The 19,778-nt window shown below is 40.7% G+C and overlaps 2 protein-coding genes across 2 annotated transcripts; both read right to left on the minus strand.

The window, feature by feature from the left end:
• Positions 1-1,626: 1,626 nt before the first annotated feature.
• Positions 1,627-2,536, minus strand: LOC141642490 (PLASMODESMATA CALLOSE-BINDING PROTEIN 5). Its single transcript, XM_074451321.1, has 3 exons — positions 2,304-2,536; positions 1,965-2,219; positions 1,627-1,867 (listed from the first exon to the last, which is right to left on the minus strand). Exons 1-3 carry the CDS (start codon positions 2,371-2,373, stop codon positions 1,833-1,835), a joined length of 360 nt encoding a protein of 119 aa, XP_074307422.1. The 5' UTR covers positions 2,374-2,536; the 3' UTR covers positions 1,627-1,832.
• A 4,427-nt stretch (positions 2,537-6,963) lies between these two features.
• On the minus strand, positions 6,964-11,276 carry LOC141637580 (uncharacterized). The gene is made up of 3 exons (XM_074447086.1): positions 9,471-11,276; positions 8,095-8,292; positions 6,964-8,007 (listed from the first exon to the last, which is right to left on the minus strand). The coding sequence occupies exons 1-3, from the start codon at positions 11,274-11,276 to the stop codon at positions 6,964-6,966; spliced, it is 3,048 nt and encodes a 1,015-aa protein (XP_074303187.1).
• Between the last annotated feature and the right edge of the window lie 8,502 nt (positions 11,277-19,778).

Consider the following 19,778-nt stretch of genomic DNA (forward strand, 5'->3'; position numbering starts at 1 on the left):
AATAATGAACGTACTTATGCTGAACCGCAAGTGCTAACATCTGTTGTGTCGGGTTTCTCCCATCTCTTTCCTCGGCCCTTACTTTCTGAGAACGATTGTAGATTTGTCGCCGATTAGGTCTTGACTTTTCCGGATTCCGCTGATGCAAACCCGCACTAATAATTGCCGGTCTAACGTGAGCTCTAACTTGGGCATCGATATAAGCCAACTCCTCGTCATCAAACTTTGCAAAGTATCTGTCGCCGTCACAATACAACGTTAAACCATGATTATGAAACCCGGATCTCATCACAAGCTGCCACTTATTCTCTTCTAATTCAACAACTTTCATTGAAAATTTGCAATTGCACCACGCGGTAGCCGTGTTACCCCTCATTAAAGAATCGGCATCCTTATTTACGGGACCTTTTCCATCCATCCGACAAACAAAATAACGTTGTCTCAAATTCGTGTTACGACCAACTTTCTTGTTGCTTGCTCTTTTTATACCAAACCCGAGTCGGAGCCCGATCTCATATGCCCAATTAAACGCTTCAATACTGGATGGAAAGAACAAGCTAGTCTTAAAATGATCTGAGTAATCAATACCGTCTCCATCGTTAATCACCTGCGCACGCATTTCGATAATTTAGTTATTAATTAATTATTAGCCACGGAACGAGTCGGAGTAAATAAAAAATAATATAAAAATAATACAAAGACGGTAATTAGTTATTTTATACAAAACAAGTCGGAAATATTAAAGATAAATTGTTTTATAATATAAAGACGGTATTTAATTATTTTAAATGTTTTATACAAAAAAAGACGGAAATAAATTATTTTAAATGTTTTATACAAAACGAGTCGGAAACAAACAAAAAAAAAAAAAAAAAAAAAAAAAAAAAAAAACACGGTGGGCCTTGGACGAAGGATTATTTCGTCCAAAACCAGGCCTGGACGAAAAAACCCTTCGTCCATAATGGGCCTTGGACGAAGGATTTTTTTTCGTCCAGGGCCTGGTTTTGGACGAAAAAATCCTTCGTCCAAGGCCCATTATGGACGAAGGGTTTTTTCGTCCAAAACCAGGTCTGGACGAAAAAGTTCTTCGTCCAGGCTCAGATCGTTTATTTTTTTTTTTTATTTTTTTTTTTTCAATTGCATTTTCAAATAAATCCGTCACAAATTCTATCATAATTCCGTCTACATTCATGGCATCTATCCTAATTCGGGATTCAAACGATAATAAAACATAAATTTTTAACAAAACTAAATCGTAAACTAACCTCGTTACTAGCTTCATTGTTGGAATCGTTGTTAAAATCGTTCCCGTTCATGTTGTTAATTACAAAACCCGACTTTTTTTTTTGTTTGAAATATTTTAGTGAGACGGTGACTTGTGTTTTAGTGAGACGGAAATTGCATTTTTGTTTTGAGACGGAAATTGCATTTTGGTGAGACGGATATGGAGTTATGATATGGAGGGCAAACTTGGAAATTTACGTTAATTGTCGACGATATTTAGTAATTTGTCGACGACGTATAGCAGGACCCTTTTGAATCCATCATTATTTACCCTTTCTGTTTTCAACATAGGACAAGGATCAAATATTTGTCCAAAGAAAACCTGATATTGAATAGTATGAATTATCTCCAACGATTGATTGTAAATTGTATTTAGTCTCAACAAGAAGATACGATCATACCAACACAAGACGTCCATAGTTTTATGAATTTATAAAATTGATTTCATAAATAAGCATATAAGCTTGACATACGGCCTAAGTAGGACGATGCAACTGAACTACTAAAGTAAGCTCATGGAGTCATAGGCGGATCACAGATGGGTTGCCTCAAGGGAAATACTCGTACTTGCATCGACCATGACCTGTTCAAGCAGAAGTAGTGAAAACACAAGACGACATTAAAGTTTACATAATCCAAACACGGTCATTCATGTGAAAATCATTACAGTAGGAACTTACTGGGATTGAGACTGGTGACTAGAGCGGCCGAATTGAAGTAACAAGTAGCACCCTTATGCTTGTACTTTTGGTAATAGCTGTTAAAGGCATATGAAGCATGATCTTTCAGTGTGTTTGGAAGGAAGCATTCTTTATTTCTCTGTATCTTACTGCAGTCTGCTCCTCCTCGACCACACGCCCAATCGAGTGCCATCTGTAGCTCTGCATCCCCCGTCTGCTCGTCCGCTATGCACCATTCCTCCTCCTCTGCCGTCACTGCTCACTCCAAACATCCATTAAAATCACAACATATATAGTACGTATTCCACAATTACTCCCAACACTCAATATTCAGCATACCTGATTTCAAAGAGACGGATAATACAGCGATGAGTAAAACAAGCAGATTTCTTCTTAGCTGCGGCGACATGATTAAGTTTTTAACAAAAGCTCAATGCTAGTTAACCTATATATAATGAACTAAAACCATGGAAACGTGGCATTCAAGATCCAAAATGAAATGCTTTACAACATTGGATCTTGGAACAGTGGGTATTATAGAGAGAGAGTGAGGGGAACAAAAACAGGAATTTACACGGTTAGCAGCAAGTATTCACGTTATTCGTCATGCTTCCATTACTCTTTCCCCCACCAGATCTTGTCTTTACGTCAAGTTTAGGCAAGCTTATATGCTTGAATAAGAGGACCTTTTGTTTTAAGTTCAATTAAGCTCAAATCGGTTCGATTTAGTTCAGTTTTGGTCAGGTCACTATTTTTTTGTTTATCAATTTCGTTCGGTTTAGGTGAAGTCCATTCAATTCTGTTAAGCTCAATTCATTAAAAAAAAAAAAGGGTTGCCTAACTCGAGTTATATTAGACTTTTAAGGACGAGAACTTAAAAAGGCACATGTGGTACCTAAACACCAACTGACAACAACATTACCAAAATAGTGCATCAATCGTTTTCGCAAATTGCGGGGTGAGGGATCAAGTATTTACGGGCCTACCATGTTTTACAAATACAAAAATATTGTTTCAGAATGAACCAAAATGAAAAAAAAAAATTGTGTTGAAAATTGTCTTGAAGAATTTGTTATTTCACAATTGAAAGAAGAACAACTACTAAGTCATTTACTTTATTTCATCATAATTCAGAACTAAAGACTGTGAATTTTCCGATTCATTAGAAATGGAATAAACACTAATGGACGAGTGATTAAATTTGGAGTGAAATAAAGGAATTTCTGATTCGCTTAACATCCAAGTTTACTACCTTACCTTGTTTTTTTGCACACACAAAATGGCTATTAGGGAGTATAATAATACATCACGGAGTAAGATCAGTCCCTTCACTCCCTTGTGTTTTAATGATGCTCACAACTCAATTCCTACCCTTTTTAAGCATAGATCATTAATCACTTGTTTAAAACTTGTTTAACTTTTTAACTTTAGCTATTAGGCAGGATTGAATTTTGTGTTTCCGTTTTATTTATCTAGAGGCTTTAGGTCATGTTCTTTTGCATTTAAAATCACTTAATTTAAATTCAGTTCAGATCTTATAAGTTCCGTTTAGAAAAGTTCGGATTTTATAAATTCAGTTCACATCCTATAAGTTCATATCAGTTCAAATTCTATAAGTTTAGAAAATTTCAGATCCTATAAATTCAGTTCAAATACTATAAATTTTGTTCGATTCAGTTCAGATCCTATAAATTTAATCCATATCCGATTCAGTCCAAAGAACAAAGCTTTAATACCATGTTAAATTTTTAAATTTGATTTATTAAATAATATCTTTGTTCATGATAGACTACTTTGAGAATTTTTTACTTAAATGGCGTTCTAAATCAAAATATTTACAAAAATGGGGCTCATTCCAAACTATTTACACGGAATGGGTCCACGTCAGCACCTTATTTTTTTTTTTTTACAGATTTCTTAGCTTCTCGACATATGATTTAGCGGGAAGTATTTTTTTTTTATTTAATAGACTTCTCGCCAGTTGATTCAGCGATAAGTTTGTGTATGTTGTTGCTTCTTGACATGCTTCCTTCTTCATCTCAGTTCTCCTTGCTCCGACTACCAAACCACAAAGTACCACTACCATTTTCTTCCTCTCACTTCCCTTATCACATACACATCTTTTTTACGAATGATTATTATCGTACTTTGCAAAGAAAAAAGCCCGCAATATTGCCGCTCACAGCTATTTCTGCGATTTCGGTTTCATGAATGAATATGTTACGCTAATAACTCACCCCTCTCTTTCATTTGTATGCTTGGCTCATTGTCGATTTAGTTTGATTACCACAAGGAAAAAACAGCGGGAATGGGAGTCAATAAATTGCGGAAATCAATCTCAAGTAAAGACCAAGTTACCGAAATCGCAAATATAGTTATGTACGGCAATATTGCGGGCTTTTTACTTTTCAAACTACGAGGATAAGCATTCAAAACAAGATGTTTATATGACAAGAGAAGTGAGAGGAAGAGAATGGTGGTGGTAGTTTGTGGTTTGGTAGAGAGAGCAAGGAGAACGAAGATGAACAAGAATCATGTCAAGGAGCAACAACATACAATACAAACTTCTCGCTGATTGAACTGGCGAGAAGTCTATGAAATAAAAAAAAAAATACTTCCCGGTAAATCATGTGTCGAGAAGTTAAGAAATCTGTAAAAAAAAAAAAATAAGGTGCTGACGTGGATCCATTTCGTGTAAATAGTTTAGAATGAGTCCCATTTTTGTAAATATTTTGGTTTAGATGCCATTTAAGTAAAAAATTCCTACTTTGATGGAAATTTTTAAAATCAAAGCGTACATATCATGCATGCATAAGAACTTAAGAAGGGTATGTATTAAAACTATAAGGGGTCGTTTGGTTCACTATTTAGGAATGTAATGGATTGAAATGAAAAATCATAGAAGTATGGGGCTCCAATTCCATACCTTCCAAAACATGTTTTGTTCATTAGAAAAATAAACATGAAAGAATGGAGTTTGAATCCATGGGGAGGAGGTGGGTATGAGATTTCAAGAGGTTGAGTGGAATGAGAATCCATCAGAATTCTAACTCTATTCCAAAATACCCCAACTAAATATTAAGTAGGAATTGAGAGAGAGTCAACATTATACGTCCATCATAAAAAAAAATTAGTGATAAAAGAAGGGGACTCCTTGATCTATAGAATATTGTAATATACTTCACTTCTTTCTCATTTTATTAATGTGGGATACTTTTATGTGAAAAAGTTAGTACTCCGCAGATTGTAAGAAGCCAATTTTTATCAATAGATAATTAAAAGAGATAATCCGTGTTATTAACTCAATTCAAAATATTTGACAAATTTTATGGGAAATTTCAAATATTCCACTATCAAAGACGTGAATCTAAACCTTAGTTTTTTCGGCACAATGGTAATTGAACATTTTTTTCCGTAAGGCAACATATTCCCGACTTTGTGGCCTCGATTGGTCATTCTTGTCCAAATTGTTCGAGTTGGTTAGAAAGTTGGTGGTTTCAACTATCTTCTATTATCTGAAACAATGAATAAGTTGTCATAAAGCCCGCAAGTGGCAAGCCCGACTGACCTGAGTCGAACCCGAACAAACCCGGTCCGATCAAACTCGATAATATTGCAATTTGAACCCATCCCAATAGAACCCGAGAATATTACAACCCGAAACCGATCCAACTCGACTCATTGACGACTCGTAACGCGATTATAATTTATAAACCCAACTCCTACCCGACCTGTTATTGACCCATTGAATTAATGATCCGGCAATTATTAAACTTTATATTGTTCAAAACGAATGTGATTAGTGTTTAAGTTTTATACGTTGAATGAAGTAATTAAACTAAGTAATAATTAAAAGCTAAATTTAACAATTAAAAATTGAAATTTTGTAATATGACCCGATTCGATCCAATTCAAACCCAACCAAACCGACCTGATTGCACCTCTAGTTGGTCATATTCTCTAGTTCTCTTACAAATATCTCACCCACTTTAGTACTAGTGGAATATTCCCTCATTCATAGTTACTTGTTTACCTTTGATTTTGATACAAAAAATTAAGGAACCAAAAGTAGACCATTTGTGGATATAATTGTTGGGCGACAAGTGGATAAAGAATAGACTAATGTACTTAACATTTTGTTTGGGCTATATTGAGTTGGGCCTAATCCAACTAACTATGCTTGTACATAACTTGTGTATATGCCTAAGAATACTAATAAGAACACATTTACGGAAAGACTTTCTTGATGAAGATGGGGTGGATGATCAAGTAAGTCATGAAAAACATTTTTAAAGTAGAAGGAAAAATAAATAAGTTAGAGACACAAAAATAAAATAGCTATGCAAACATATAATCGAAGCGAATACTCCATATAAAATGAGGAAAAAGTATGAGAAAGTGACAGAGAGTGTATAATTTAGGACAATTTGGATTGACTATATGTCTCAGTGACGAGGAAATGAGTACGATAGATGACGCGCAATTGGAAGAGAAGTGCGACATCCGGAGTACAAACTTGATCTAGGAGGGATTCCTTGGTACAAATTATCATGTCCAAAAGTCTAGTTGAATTGATGTCACTCATATAGTCATTATATGCCAAATGTTGACCATGGATAGTCGTTCTCCGTTTATGTAAAATATGAACAATATGTTCTTTGTCTTTTTCATGCATCACCTTGTTCTTAACTAGTACGTTTATTATTAATTTCAATTCGGACCAAAATTTTATAGGGATATGTATCCTACATTCCTACCTATATTTTAAATGATTCAACTTTGTTATTATTTATATAAATATTACTAAAAAATTGAAGACGATGGCGAAAATTATATGTTATTGTGTAATCCCCTAATTAGGGTGATTAGCTTAGATTGATATATATACTCAATAATTACAATATCGTATCCATAACTAACATATACGTAACCTAAATACAAGGCTAATTACAAGGCTAAAGATACGGTATAAAATATTTACATATTTTACATATTTACACTAATACGCCCCCGCAGTTGGAGCGGGAGGAGGCCGAACGCTCAAGCTGGAACGAAAGCGATGAAACAAAAAACGAGGAAGTTCTTTGGTAAAAATATCGGCATATTGATACGCAGCAGGAACATGTAAAACACGAACATAACCAACTTGAACTTTCTCACGCACAAAATGAATGTCTAACTCGATATGTTTAGTGCGTTGATGTTGAACGGGGTTGCCAGCCAGATAAACAGCGGAAATATTATCACAGTAAACCAGTGTAGCACGTAGGATAGGAACATGGAGTTCAAATAATAAATTTCGTAGCCAACAGGTTTCAGCAACGGCATTAGCAACACCACGATATTCGGCCTCAACACTGGACCGGGAGATGGTCGGTTGTCGTTTAGAAGACCAGGACACAAGGTTATCTCCCAGAAAAACACAGTAGCCCGATGTCGATCGACGTGAATCAGGACACCCACCCCAATCAGCATCGGAATAGGCAGTAATAGCAATCGACTTGGACTTAGAAATAGTAAGACCATAAGCAAGTGTACCTTTAACATAGCGGAGCAGACGTTTAAGGAAATGAAGATGCGGCTCACGCGGGGCATGCATAAATAGACAAACTTGCTGAACGGCATAAGCAATATCAGGCCGGGTGATGGTCAAATACTGGAGGGCCCCAGCCAAGCTGCGGTAAAGAGAGGGATCAGAGATAAGCGGACCTGCAGTGGCACTTAGTTTGGACCCAACATCAACAGGAGTAGTGGTCGGGTTGCAAGAGGACATAGAGGCACGACTGAGAATACTTTCAGCATATTTCTGCTGAGATAAGAATAAACCTGTGCCAGTCCTAGTAACAGTGATGCCCAAAAAATGATTAAGAGCCCCCAAATCTGTCATAGCAAATTCCTGTGACAAAGAAGTGATAATTCGTTGCAAAAGGACAGAACTAGATGCAGTGAGAATGATATCATCCACGTATAATAAAATATAAGCCGTGTCATTACCGGAATGATAAATGAATAAAGATGTGTCGCACACACTGCTATGAAAGCCCTGTGACAAAACAAACGTTGCAAAACGTTGAAACCAAGCACGAGAGGCTTGCTTAAGGCCGTATAAAGACTTACGCAAGCGGCATACATGAGACGGGGCTGACTTGTCAACAAAACCAGGGGGTTGATGCATATAAACAGTCTCGGCCAAATCACCATGAAGAAAAGCGTTCTTAACATCGAGCTGGTGGATTGGCCAGGAGCGAGAGACGGCAAGGCTAAGAACAGTACGGATCGTTGTGGGCTTAACAACAGGGCTAAACGTTTCGTCACAATCAACACCAACCTGTTGTGATTTACCGTTGACAACCAGACGAGCCTTATACCGTTGTAATGAACCGTCACTATTAAACTTATGACGATATAACCATAAACATCGTATAATATTAACATCATTTGGCCGAGGGACTAAATCCCAGGTGTGATTTTCCTTAAGTGCACGAAACTCGTCCTGCATAGCAATAGTCCAGTTCGGGTCTCGGAGAGCCTCGTGGGGTGACTTTGGGAGTGGGGATAGGTTCGGGTGTGAGCTGGCCAGAAGGGCTGATTTCGGGGGGTTGGGTTTGAAGATGCCATTCATGGCGCGGGTAGTCATGTTGTGGGTAGGGAGAGGGGGTGGTGGAGGGGGTGGTGGTGGCGGGGTAGAGGGACTGGTTGTAGGTGTGGGAGGGGAGTCAGGGGTGCGGGTTAATGGCGAGTGTAGGGGAGTGGTGGCAGGTGTCGGGAAGACGTGGGGAGGGCTGGTTGGAGGGCCATCGTGGGTGGGGGAGTGAGGAGGAGTCTGGGGTTCAGGTGTGGGTTCGGGTGTGGGCTGGTGAGGTGCGGTGAAGGCGTCAAACAGGAGGGGGTTTATGGGAGTCTCAAGAAACGAGTATGAGTCTGGTTTTTCACGAGAGGTCTCCGCAAACGGGAATACAGATTCATCGAAAGTGACATGACGAGAGATGTATAGTTTACCAGTGGACAAGTCAAGACACCTATACCCACGATGTTGTGGCGGGTAGCCTAGAAAGACACATTTAATGGAGCGAGGAGCTAATTTGTGAGGTCTTTGGGCCGATAAATTTGGATAACAAGCGCAGCCAAAAACACGTAAGTGATCATATGAGGGGTCTTTATTGAAGAGAGCGGAAGTGGGTGAACGGTAGTGAAGAGTTTTTGTGGGAAGGATATTATGAAGGTGAACAGCAGCGTGAAGGGCATCGACCCAATAAGAGGGGGGACAGAGGCGTGGTATAGGAGGGCTAAAACGATTTCATTGAGACGACGGATCATGCGCTCGGCCTTACCATTTTGTGGGGAAGTTTGAGGACAAGAAAACCGAAATACCAGGCCGTTTTTGTTGGCAAAGGACTTAAAAGAATTATTGTCAAATTCACGACCTAAATCGCATTGAAAATTTTTAATTGGACAATTGAATTGTGTGCGTATGTAGGACGTAAATTGGAGGAATTTTTGATATACCTCAGATTTAGCAGTTAAAGGGTAAACCCAAACAAATTGCGTAAAATTATCAATAAGAACGAGATAATACTTGTGACTACTTTTACTCAAAATAGGACTAGTCCATAAATCAGCATGTATAATATCAAACGGAGCTAAAGTAGCAGAAGTAGAATCATGAAAAGGCAAGCGTTTGTGTTTACTAATTTGGCACGAATGACACAGATTATCGTGCGACCCTTTATTACAACTTATGAAAGACTGACTCCGAAGAAACTGAAGGATGTTTGGTCCTGGATGACCAAGACGGCATTGCCAAACATCGCTGGAAAAGGTGAGAAGGCTGTGACCAGGGGCAGTTGATGATGACGAAGACTCAGAAGACACGGGGTAAAGCTCGCCATTACTATCACTCCTCAGGATCGTAGTCCCATTCTGAAGGTCCTTCACAGAAAAACCAAACGGGTCAAACTCAACTGAGACATTATTATCTTTTGTAAACTGACGGACAGAAATGAGGTTCTTTATAATACGAGGAGTGTAAAGGACATTGGTAAGATATAGAGTGCGGTCTTTGGCAGGTAAGGTTGCGGTTCCCGAGCCCCGGACTGGAATACTATTACCATTGCCAACTAAAATAGAACGAATATTACTTGCACTAGAAGGAGAAATCAGCGTACCTGCATCGGATGTGAGGTGAGACGATGCACCAGTGTCCATAAACCACGGACCATCTACTGGTTGTTGTAATCCCAAAGCCTGAAAGGCTTGCCCAAGGTCGGTTGGTTGCGGAGATTCAGTTTCAGCAATGTGAGCTTGGCCATAAGAGCCACGGCCAGCAGACCTGTTAGAACGCGGGGCACCCCATAGCTGCCATGGTTGAACCCACCCCGGATATGTGGGATAGGGACATGGAGGGGGGGTCCATGGGTACGGCCAGGGACCAGGGGACGGCCAAGAGGGAGCAGAAACAGAGGAGGTAGTGCCGGATGCAGAGGAGTCAGTACGCGGCTTATTATTGTTGCTGCTACGATTATCGCGACGGCGATTATTATTATTATTATTATTATGGAAATTAGGATTATAATTATTACCTCGATAATTAGACGAGCGAGGTGGTTGTTGAGGCGGCTTGGATTTTTCACTCCATCCCGACGAATCAGAGGAAGGAGGATTAGAGACAACCAACGCTTCTGAAGGTTCATCCCGAGCAGTTTGACGGTGCAATTCCAATTCAAGCATACTCCGAGCCGTCTCAAAATTAGGTAGCGTCTGATTGATATAAGATGCGACGGTGTCGTATGACGATGGAAGACCACGAACAAGCTGTAATACGAGACGTTGACCGTTTACAGCAGCACCGACGTCCTTTAATTGACCAGCGAGATCCCGCAAACGCTGGCAGTAGGCATCCAGGGATGGCATATTGGAGAGTTTAAGGTTGTTAAACTCATTCTCTAAGGCGGCAGCTCGTGCCCCTTTATTGCTCAGGAAAATATTCTGAACTCGCAGCCATGCCTCATACGCCGTGGACTCGTCTTCAAGGACCCGAGGAAGAAGGTCATCGCTCATTGTCCCGTAAATCCATTGAAGGACATGAGCATCGATCTCACACCATTCGTCATAGTTGTCGGCATCAGGAGCAGGTGGCTTGGTACCGTCAATATGAGCAAGAACTTTGTAACCCTTGGCGTGAAGCGTAAATAGGCGAACCCATGACGCGTATGTGACCTTTGTTCCGTCGAGAACACGTATTTTGTGTTGTATGTTGGAGACGGTGAAAACGGGGTGGAGGGGAGGCTTTTGTGGTGCACTTTTGTCGCCCATCGAAATGGGGTGATCGGACTGTGGGGATAACAGTCGGTGAGGGTGAGAGCCGAGGCAAGGAGGCGGAAACAAACTAGGGTTTCTATCGTAACCTAGCTGATACCATGTTATTGTGTAATCCCCTAATTAGGGTGATTAGCTTAGATTGATATATATACTCAATAATTACAATATCGTATCCATAACTAACATATACGTAACCTAAATACAAGGCTAATTACAAGGCTAAAGATACGGTATAAAATATTTACATATTTTACATATTTACACTAATATTATATTTAGCTTCTTTCTTTAGTCAGAGAAGGGATGTAAACAACCTGCCTCACCACCTGCCCCAGCAGCCACTAACTCTACTCCTTAGCCCTTACATCAAAACCAAACTACTCACTTTTAACTTTTGGTTAACACTAAGCTACTCTATTTTTAGTAAATCAATTGTCGTATGACTCACATCCATCATAATAAAGGCATTATATATGGAGTATTACTCATTATTAGTGTAAATATGTAACATATTTTACATATTTACACTAATACTCATATAACCTACACTACGTCTTGCTTCTAATAACACTTAATTTTACTCTGTATTTGATAATTGAACATTTTACTAATTTAGGCATTATACAATACCCATTTTACTCAATCATTTACATACTAAGTAATGACTTAATTTGTAGTTGGTCGGAAATTAGAGGAAGTATATATCTTGGCGACAAAAGTCTCGACTCTCGACTCTTACGACGAGTAACGCTTAGCTGCGTGTTGTCTAAAAAAAAAAAACGCTTAGCTGCGTATTTTCCATGAAAGCTGCAACAACCCTTTTCCTTTTTATTTATCTCTCTCGTTGTTGATCAATAAAATGACCACCTTATTCTCATTTAATTACACAAATGCCACTTCAAGGTTCGTCTCAGCATTTGACCTCCTCAAATTTCTTTGAAACCGTGTCCTATAAATGCATGAGTCATGAGTCATGACCCAACCCCACCACCCTTGTTTTTATTTTGGCACGTTTACTTTTCTAACTAGCTGACGAAACTCTATTATTTTACAAAGCGTCTTGCTTGTGACAGGCTAATTCCGTCACAAGTTGAAGACCTCTCACAAAAAGGGAGAGGGAACAAGATGGGGCACCCCCATGTGCTTCCCCACTCACCTCTCATGGATATTTTGTGAGAGGAAATGGTATCCGTCACAAGCTTGTGACGGATATCGCTGTCTTCAATGAGATTTTGTAATTATTTTAATAATATGTCTCACTTATGACTAGGGATGGCAGTGGGTCGGGGACCCAACCCAGATCCTGAGGGTCGGACCCTAATGGGTCGGGTATGGATCTCATTTTTTCAGACCCAATGGGTATGGGTCGGGTATGGGTCTTAAGAAAATATTTCGGGTCCGGGTCTAAGTTATGAGACCCATACCTGACCCTTAGACCCTTTATTAAAGAAAAAAATCAAAATCACAACTTTTCTGAATTCATACTGGCAGACTGTAGAAACTCAACTAAAGTCTCTTTCTCTTCCCCCATCCCATAAAGTGATAAAACCCAACCAAACTCTTCTGACAATACCACCACTCCACCGCTGACACAAGAAAACCACCACCACAAAGATCGACACGCGACCCAAGCAACCACCTCTCTAATAGGCGGCGACCGACAACCACTATTAATGGCAGATTAATAAACTCATAATGTTAAAGTAGTATGATTTTTTTTTAATATTATAGACCCCATAGCTGTTAATATTGTTACTAAAGCAATAAACTCTGACCACGGGTAGACCTGCAGACCCTACCCTTACCCATAGGTCCGGGTATGGGTCCTCCAATTTTAGACCCTTGCGGGTCTGGGTCGGGTACGGGTCCTAAGGGAAAATCTCGGGTCCGGGTCCGGGTCTAGGCGGACCCTACCCAGACCCTACCCATTGCCATCCCTACTTATGACGGTCGAGTACCACCCACATGAAAAGATTAAACAAAAGTAAAATGTATAGGAAACCATAAATGACTTGTTTTTATCCTTTCATGTGAATTTTATTTAACCCGTTACAAGTTTGCGATAAATATCACCGTCACAAATAAAAATTGGTGTTATTTTAATTTGCTACTAATGCTATTTTGTTCTCTTATGAAAACCTAATTTTTAGCACTCAAATAAAATAAACAAACATCTCATTGATTGATCTTATCCTTAAATTATATTTGTTCATAATCACCCTAGAAATGATAAAAACAACTCAATAATAACTAATGAGTTGTATTTAAGCATTTAACATCATTTAAAATTTAGTACTCCCTTCATTATTCTTAATATGTCGTTTTAGGTAATTGATAAATTTACTTCTTATATGTCCTTTTGCATTTTCTATGCAATCTCTTTTTTAGTGGAATTGGAACTTAATTATGGGTCATTAATTTCATTCCATACAACATTTTTTCATGGGTTGACAATAAAGAAATTCACTATGTATTGTAAATAACTAAGTATTTTGCTCGCTTTATTTATTGCATAATTAATTATTAATGATATAATCACAATTAATCTACTTTTTTAATATTTGTGTTTTTCCTAAAATGACATATAATGAATAATAGAGGGAGTATTAATTTAGAAATTAGGGAATAAATTACACATAAATCAATGCAATTAATACATATATTAAATATTTATTTTCGTTTTTAGTTCCTTAAATACAACCCAATGAGTTATATTTATCAATTTCCATATAATAATTATGTCAGACGGTCTCACATTATGAAACGTTTTTTTTAGATAAAGCGCACTCATTTATTGATAGCATTAAATAAATGAGTTTTTCTATAAAAGATAGTCTAAGGTGTCGTTTGGTTGCCCCATTAAAAGTGAGTGAATTGGAAATTCACATAAATTGGAAAAAATGAAGGTTGTTTGTTTGCCCAAAATCACGTGAATTGCATTTTCCTAGGAGTTCCCAATTTCTCCATTACGGGAGAGTTTAATTACCTGGGCCTCCCTAGGTAATTGGAAACTCCCGCATGAATTCAACTCCAGGATGTCAACCAAATAAGTTTTTGGCAATTTACGTGAATTGACCAATTCACGTGTTTTGTAAAATCATGGAAAATTAATTCCCGTATGGCAACCAAACGAGTAACATCTTATTGTCTAGATTTGCGTGATTACAGCACTTAAAACTTATCAACTAACAAACCATTATATCTATGTGACCTAATAAAGTAAACACGATCTCGAAAAACGATTGAAAATAATTGAATTGATGATCGACCGAACACCCGAGCCTGCATGTATTTGACTCGATAAGAACCGAACCGACTAATCTGATTTTAAAATATTTATCTTCTAAAAAACACTTTAATTTAAAGAGTTTTTTCTTTGATTCATTATATATTAACGGTACTTCGAATTTTTACGTATAAGAAATATTAAACCAAAATTTTAACCTTAAGCTCAATAAAATTCACTTGATCTTATATTGCTTCGACCCAAATCGATCCTAACTCGAAATAATATAAACTGATAAAAGTGGCTAACCGAATGAACTCAGTCGAAATCAAATTGAAACCGAAATTAACATCAACTTGATTATAACTATGGATGTCAATGAGGTGGGTTAGTGGGTACCGCTGTGCAGTCGACCCAAATGTTGAGCGCGTTGATGGAGCATATTCTGCACCCGCTGACCGAGTCAACATATTGAGCAAGGTCAAAGATATCCACAGCAAGTCAACGACTTAGACAGCTTAACCGACGCAGCCCGTCGGCCTGTCATCTGGTGCCTCGGCTGGGACAACTAGCCAGCCGGGGCACATATCCGCGTACTCATATCCAAGAACCCTCGGCGACCAGTTAACAGGGCCCGCCGGCCTGCCATGGGTCCCTCGGCCGAGGGTAGATCAGTCTTTCCACCTGCTAGCCACTTGGCCACTACGTGACAAAAGGTGAAAGTCTATAAATACTCCTCAACCCTCATTGAGGAAAGGATCCGAAATATAACCTAAACACCTCATAATCTGGTAATATCTTCCTTATCTCTCTACAATATATACTTCGCCAAGTAACACACGACTTAATCCTTTTAAGTTTACTGACTTGAGCGTCGGAGTGAGTTCGCTCGGTACAAAGCCGAGCCCTCAGTTTGTTCATCCTTTCAGGAGACCGAAAGGAGGATTCAACCAAAGGCATCATTCTACAAGCACAGGTGGTAACAAATAACTGCTCTGGAATTACACCCGGAACAATTGGCGCCGTCTGTGGGGAAGATACTAGAAGCTAGTCACATTCGTTCCCAAACAAAAAAAAAAAAAAAAAAAACACAAAACAAAACCCACCCTACAAGCTAAGAAGATGTCAAAACAGGCAGAAGCAATTGTGACTGACGAAACCGAATTCTGCCAAGATGATACCGTCCACAATTCTGGGGTTGCGCAGCCCTCCACCGGCCGAGTAATTCAACCGGCGTACGGGATGCCAATAATACCAGATACACCGCTGCCCGCCGACCAAGTCACCATCATGGGACATGTGGTTGATGCAGCTAAACTGAAGCTACTCCTGGACCTAATGGGTAGCACGCCGACTCACACTGTCACTCCGACAAGAGCGGCGACGCCCTCACAGGAGATCAGGGCCCAAAAAGTGACTCCAAGGAACTTGGACGAAGCATTGGAGGAAGCTGACCCTGTCAAGACGCCGGGGGAGCCCAGAGTGCAAGCGGTAGACCAGAGTCCTCCCGCACTCGCGGGAGGACAGTGTCGCCGCAGCACCGACGAGGCCTGCCCCAGAGGAGTGAAAGAAGTCCAACTCACCAGAGTCGGAGAAGAAGCCCGACTCACCAGAGTCTGAGAAGAAGCCCTTCCCGCCACGGGGAGAGGAGCCGGACTAAGGACGCGAGGAGCCGATCGCCGCGTGTCGTTCGACACGTGGTCAGACAGCCCCTCAGTGACTATGTCCTAGAGGTCCCGGTGCCGACTAAGCTAAAGTTGTCACTCATATCATTGATCGAGGCCATTTCGTGTTCACAATTAAGTATATGTGGTCGTTGGTCAATGGTCGATACAAAACACAATTTATACTTCACAAACAACTCTACAATTAGTAAAGAGGCAAGTAAAGGTCGGATCCCAAGGGACGGGTATTGAAATGAGAATTTTATTGTAACTAGTAGTGTCTAGGGGTGTCACAAATTGGGTTGGTGTAGAAGGTCACTAAACTAAAATAACAATGAAAATAAACTAGCAAGATGAATAAAATAAGGGGTGTAAACAATTGATTAAAGGCACTAGGGTGTCATGGGTTCATAGGGGAATCATGGGATATGATCATACAAACATGTTCTCAAATTATAAGCAAGCAATTATTGTTGTGATGGATTGAGTTGGGTTATATCTTACAATCCTAGGAAAGTTTGGGTCCCGGAGCCGAATCGATTAGATTGTACAACACCTACAAGTCGACTTAATCTTTCCTACTCAACACATGCATGGTCTAACAAGACTCGAGTTGGGTTATGTCTTACAAGTCTTGTTGAAAGGATAGTAGATGATAGTAAATGCAAGGATTCATAGGCTTAGCATTTCATCAAATATAACATGTGCATGTATTAAGATCAAAACAAGCAAGCAAATAAGATATGAAAGCATATTGATTTAAGCATGAACCATTCCCCATGCTGGTTTCCCCTAATCACCCATTAAACCCTAGCTAAGAGACTACTCACTCATTATCATGTTGATCATGCTAGCAAGGTTGTCAATCATACCAACAATATGAAACATGATGAATAAATGAAAGTAATTAACAATAATTAAAAAGGGATTAAGAGATTATACCTACTAATGATTCCAAAATAAAGCAAAGAATAATAGAAGAACTTGATGATTGATGGAAGGTTGTCAATCTCCCAATAAACCCAATAATCTTCTAATTACCCAAAATAAAGGAAGAACAAGAGAGAGATTAAAGAACTAAAACTTGGATTAAAACTTGATTAATACTTGATTACAATATTGAAGAGAGATTTGATTGATATTAACTACTCTAAATATTGATAAGAAGAACATGCTCCTCTAATTAGACTAATGGGGTATTTATAGTGAAAATTAGGGAGGATGCATTAGGGTTAACTAAGGGCTAAACTAGTAATTACACTTTTTAAGTTGAGCAAGGAGGACCCGGTATTTTCTGAGAGAAGGGCTTCTCTTTTCGTAGCTTGAAGAATGAAATCCGTCTTTGTGCGTGAATCGGGCGGATTAGAGTCGGGACGGCCGGATTTGGCGATGCAATCCGAGCGGATTCGGGAGAGGGACGCTCGGATTGTTGAGGGGGAATCCGAGCGGATTCCAAGGAGGGACGCTCGGATTGTTGAGGCTGGACGGACGGATTGTCTGCAATCCGTTCGGATTGTTGGTCAGCGTCAATTCTTCTTCTTTTCTTCCCTTTTCTTCATAAATTCCTTGGGGATCTCCTTGGGGACGCAAGGATCCTTTCTCAACATTGTTCTTCTACTATGATATGTACAAAGGCCTTCTAGTCTTGTCTCTTCTTGATGCTTGGTCATTGAATACAATCAATTTAGCCTCGTTTTGCCATGAAAATGCAAGATTCTTACTCCTTTCCTACCAAGGGATCAAAATCTCAAAGAATATGCAAAACAAAGAACTAAAGATAAGAAATGACCCAAATAGGCACTAAAAAGCATGGGAACAAGGCTAATTCGGGGGCTAAATATGCGCTAATTATGGTCACATCAATCATACAAGGGAGAAAGCGACCCAACCGACCATGCCGAGGCTTTCGAGTCTTACATGTCGGTGTGGGAGCAACCTGATGAGGTTTGGTGCCGAGTCTTCCCAACGACTCTGCATGGGATGGCACAAAGTTGGTACAAGGGGCTACCTGATGGGTCGGTATACTGTTATTCCGACCTAAGGGACACATTTTTGGCCCAGTATTCCTGCAATAAGAGGAGGGCCGTCGAGACATCGGACCTCCTGACTATCAGACAGAAGGGGGGCGAGTCTCTCCGAAGTTATGTAAAGAGGTTCGATGCCAAGGTTCAGCAGATTCGTGATCTGAACAGCGAGCTGGCGGCCTTCGCACTGATGAAAGGCCTCCCAAGAGGAGACTTAAAAAACGAGCTCATCAAGTGCGGCGGCCTGAACCTAGACTCCGCCAGGAAGATGGCCGACCAAGCCATAAAGGTGGAGGACTACCACAAAACACGGGTAGGCCCGCCGAGGCCGGGCACTCGAGAGAGAAAGAGCCGCCGGGAGGACAACCCGGATGAAGGACGCCGTGACAATAATAGGTCACGGTCTGACAAATCCGCCAGGAAACAGAACTCGGCGGGCGCCGGGGGGAGTTCAGGACCGTACTACCAAAAGCGGTTCAATGGTCACACCCCCTTGGTCGTATACTCGTATCTGCTGCCGAGGTCTTTGCCCTGAGCAAGAACGAGGGTCAGAAGTGGGAAAGGCCTCCCAAGGCGAGGGGGGATGGTGACACGAGCCAGTACTGTGAGTACCACGGCCACACCGGCCACTTAATCGACAAGCTAGGCATCTCGAAAAATGCCATTGAAGAGCTGATCCGGAAGGGGAGCCTCAGCAAGTATGTTGCCGGAGGCCAAAAGAAGGATATCGGCGGCTCAAATAAAAAGTCCGTCTTTGAACAGATAGGAGTAATCCATGTTGTCATCGGGGGCAACGAGAACGGTGGGTCCGCTCATGGGCACAAACGGCACCTGAACGAACTATATCAGGCCATCAACTTTGTGCCCAAAACAGCGATCCCCGCTTCCAACATCCCCGATATGACTATTGGAAAGAAGAACTACGAGGGAGTCATCGCCCCTCACAGCGACCCACTTGTAGTCCACTTGGACATAGCCAACCACCTAGTCAAGAGGTGCCTGATTGACACAGGCGCCTACACGAACATCATGTTCAGGGAGTGCTTTCTCAACCTCAGTCTGAAGGTTGAAGACTTGAGCCCCTGCACCAATCCGTTGTACAGTTTTTCCGGGGCGGCCTGGTACCCCCGGGGTCAATCGGGATCGCCGGTGATGTTCGGCGAGGGGAACGCGGCTAAGAATGTCCTAGCTGAGTTCGTGGTCATTGACGGCTCGTCCGCCTACAACGTTCTCATAGGCCGAGTCACTCTGAGCGAGGCCGATGCAGTGATGTCCATCCGGGCCCTGACACTGATGTATGTCTCGGACCGGGGGGAAGCGCATAATCTCGTCTCAAAGGACGAGAAGGACGAGGTAGTCAACGTCCAGATATCTGCCAGAGGGTGCAACATGCAATCCCTCAAAGTGGCAAAGAAGTCAGAGAAGGGTAAGAGCCCATCCTTACAACAGGAGGGCGACCTCATGGATGCAACCGTCAGCATGGTTGAAGGAGCCAAGACCGAAGAAGTGGAAATTGACCCAGGGCGTACCGTAACCGTCGGTGTCAACCTGGAGCCAAAATTCAGGGCCGCTCTCCTAGACC

Source organism: Silene latifolia, chromosome 2, assembly GCF_048544455.1.
Source record: "Silene latifolia isolate original U9 population chromosome 2, ASM4854445v1, whole genome shotgun sequence".
NCBI classification, from domain to species: Eukaryota; Viridiplantae; Streptophyta; class Magnoliopsida; order Caryophyllales; family Caryophyllaceae; genus Silene; species Silene latifolia.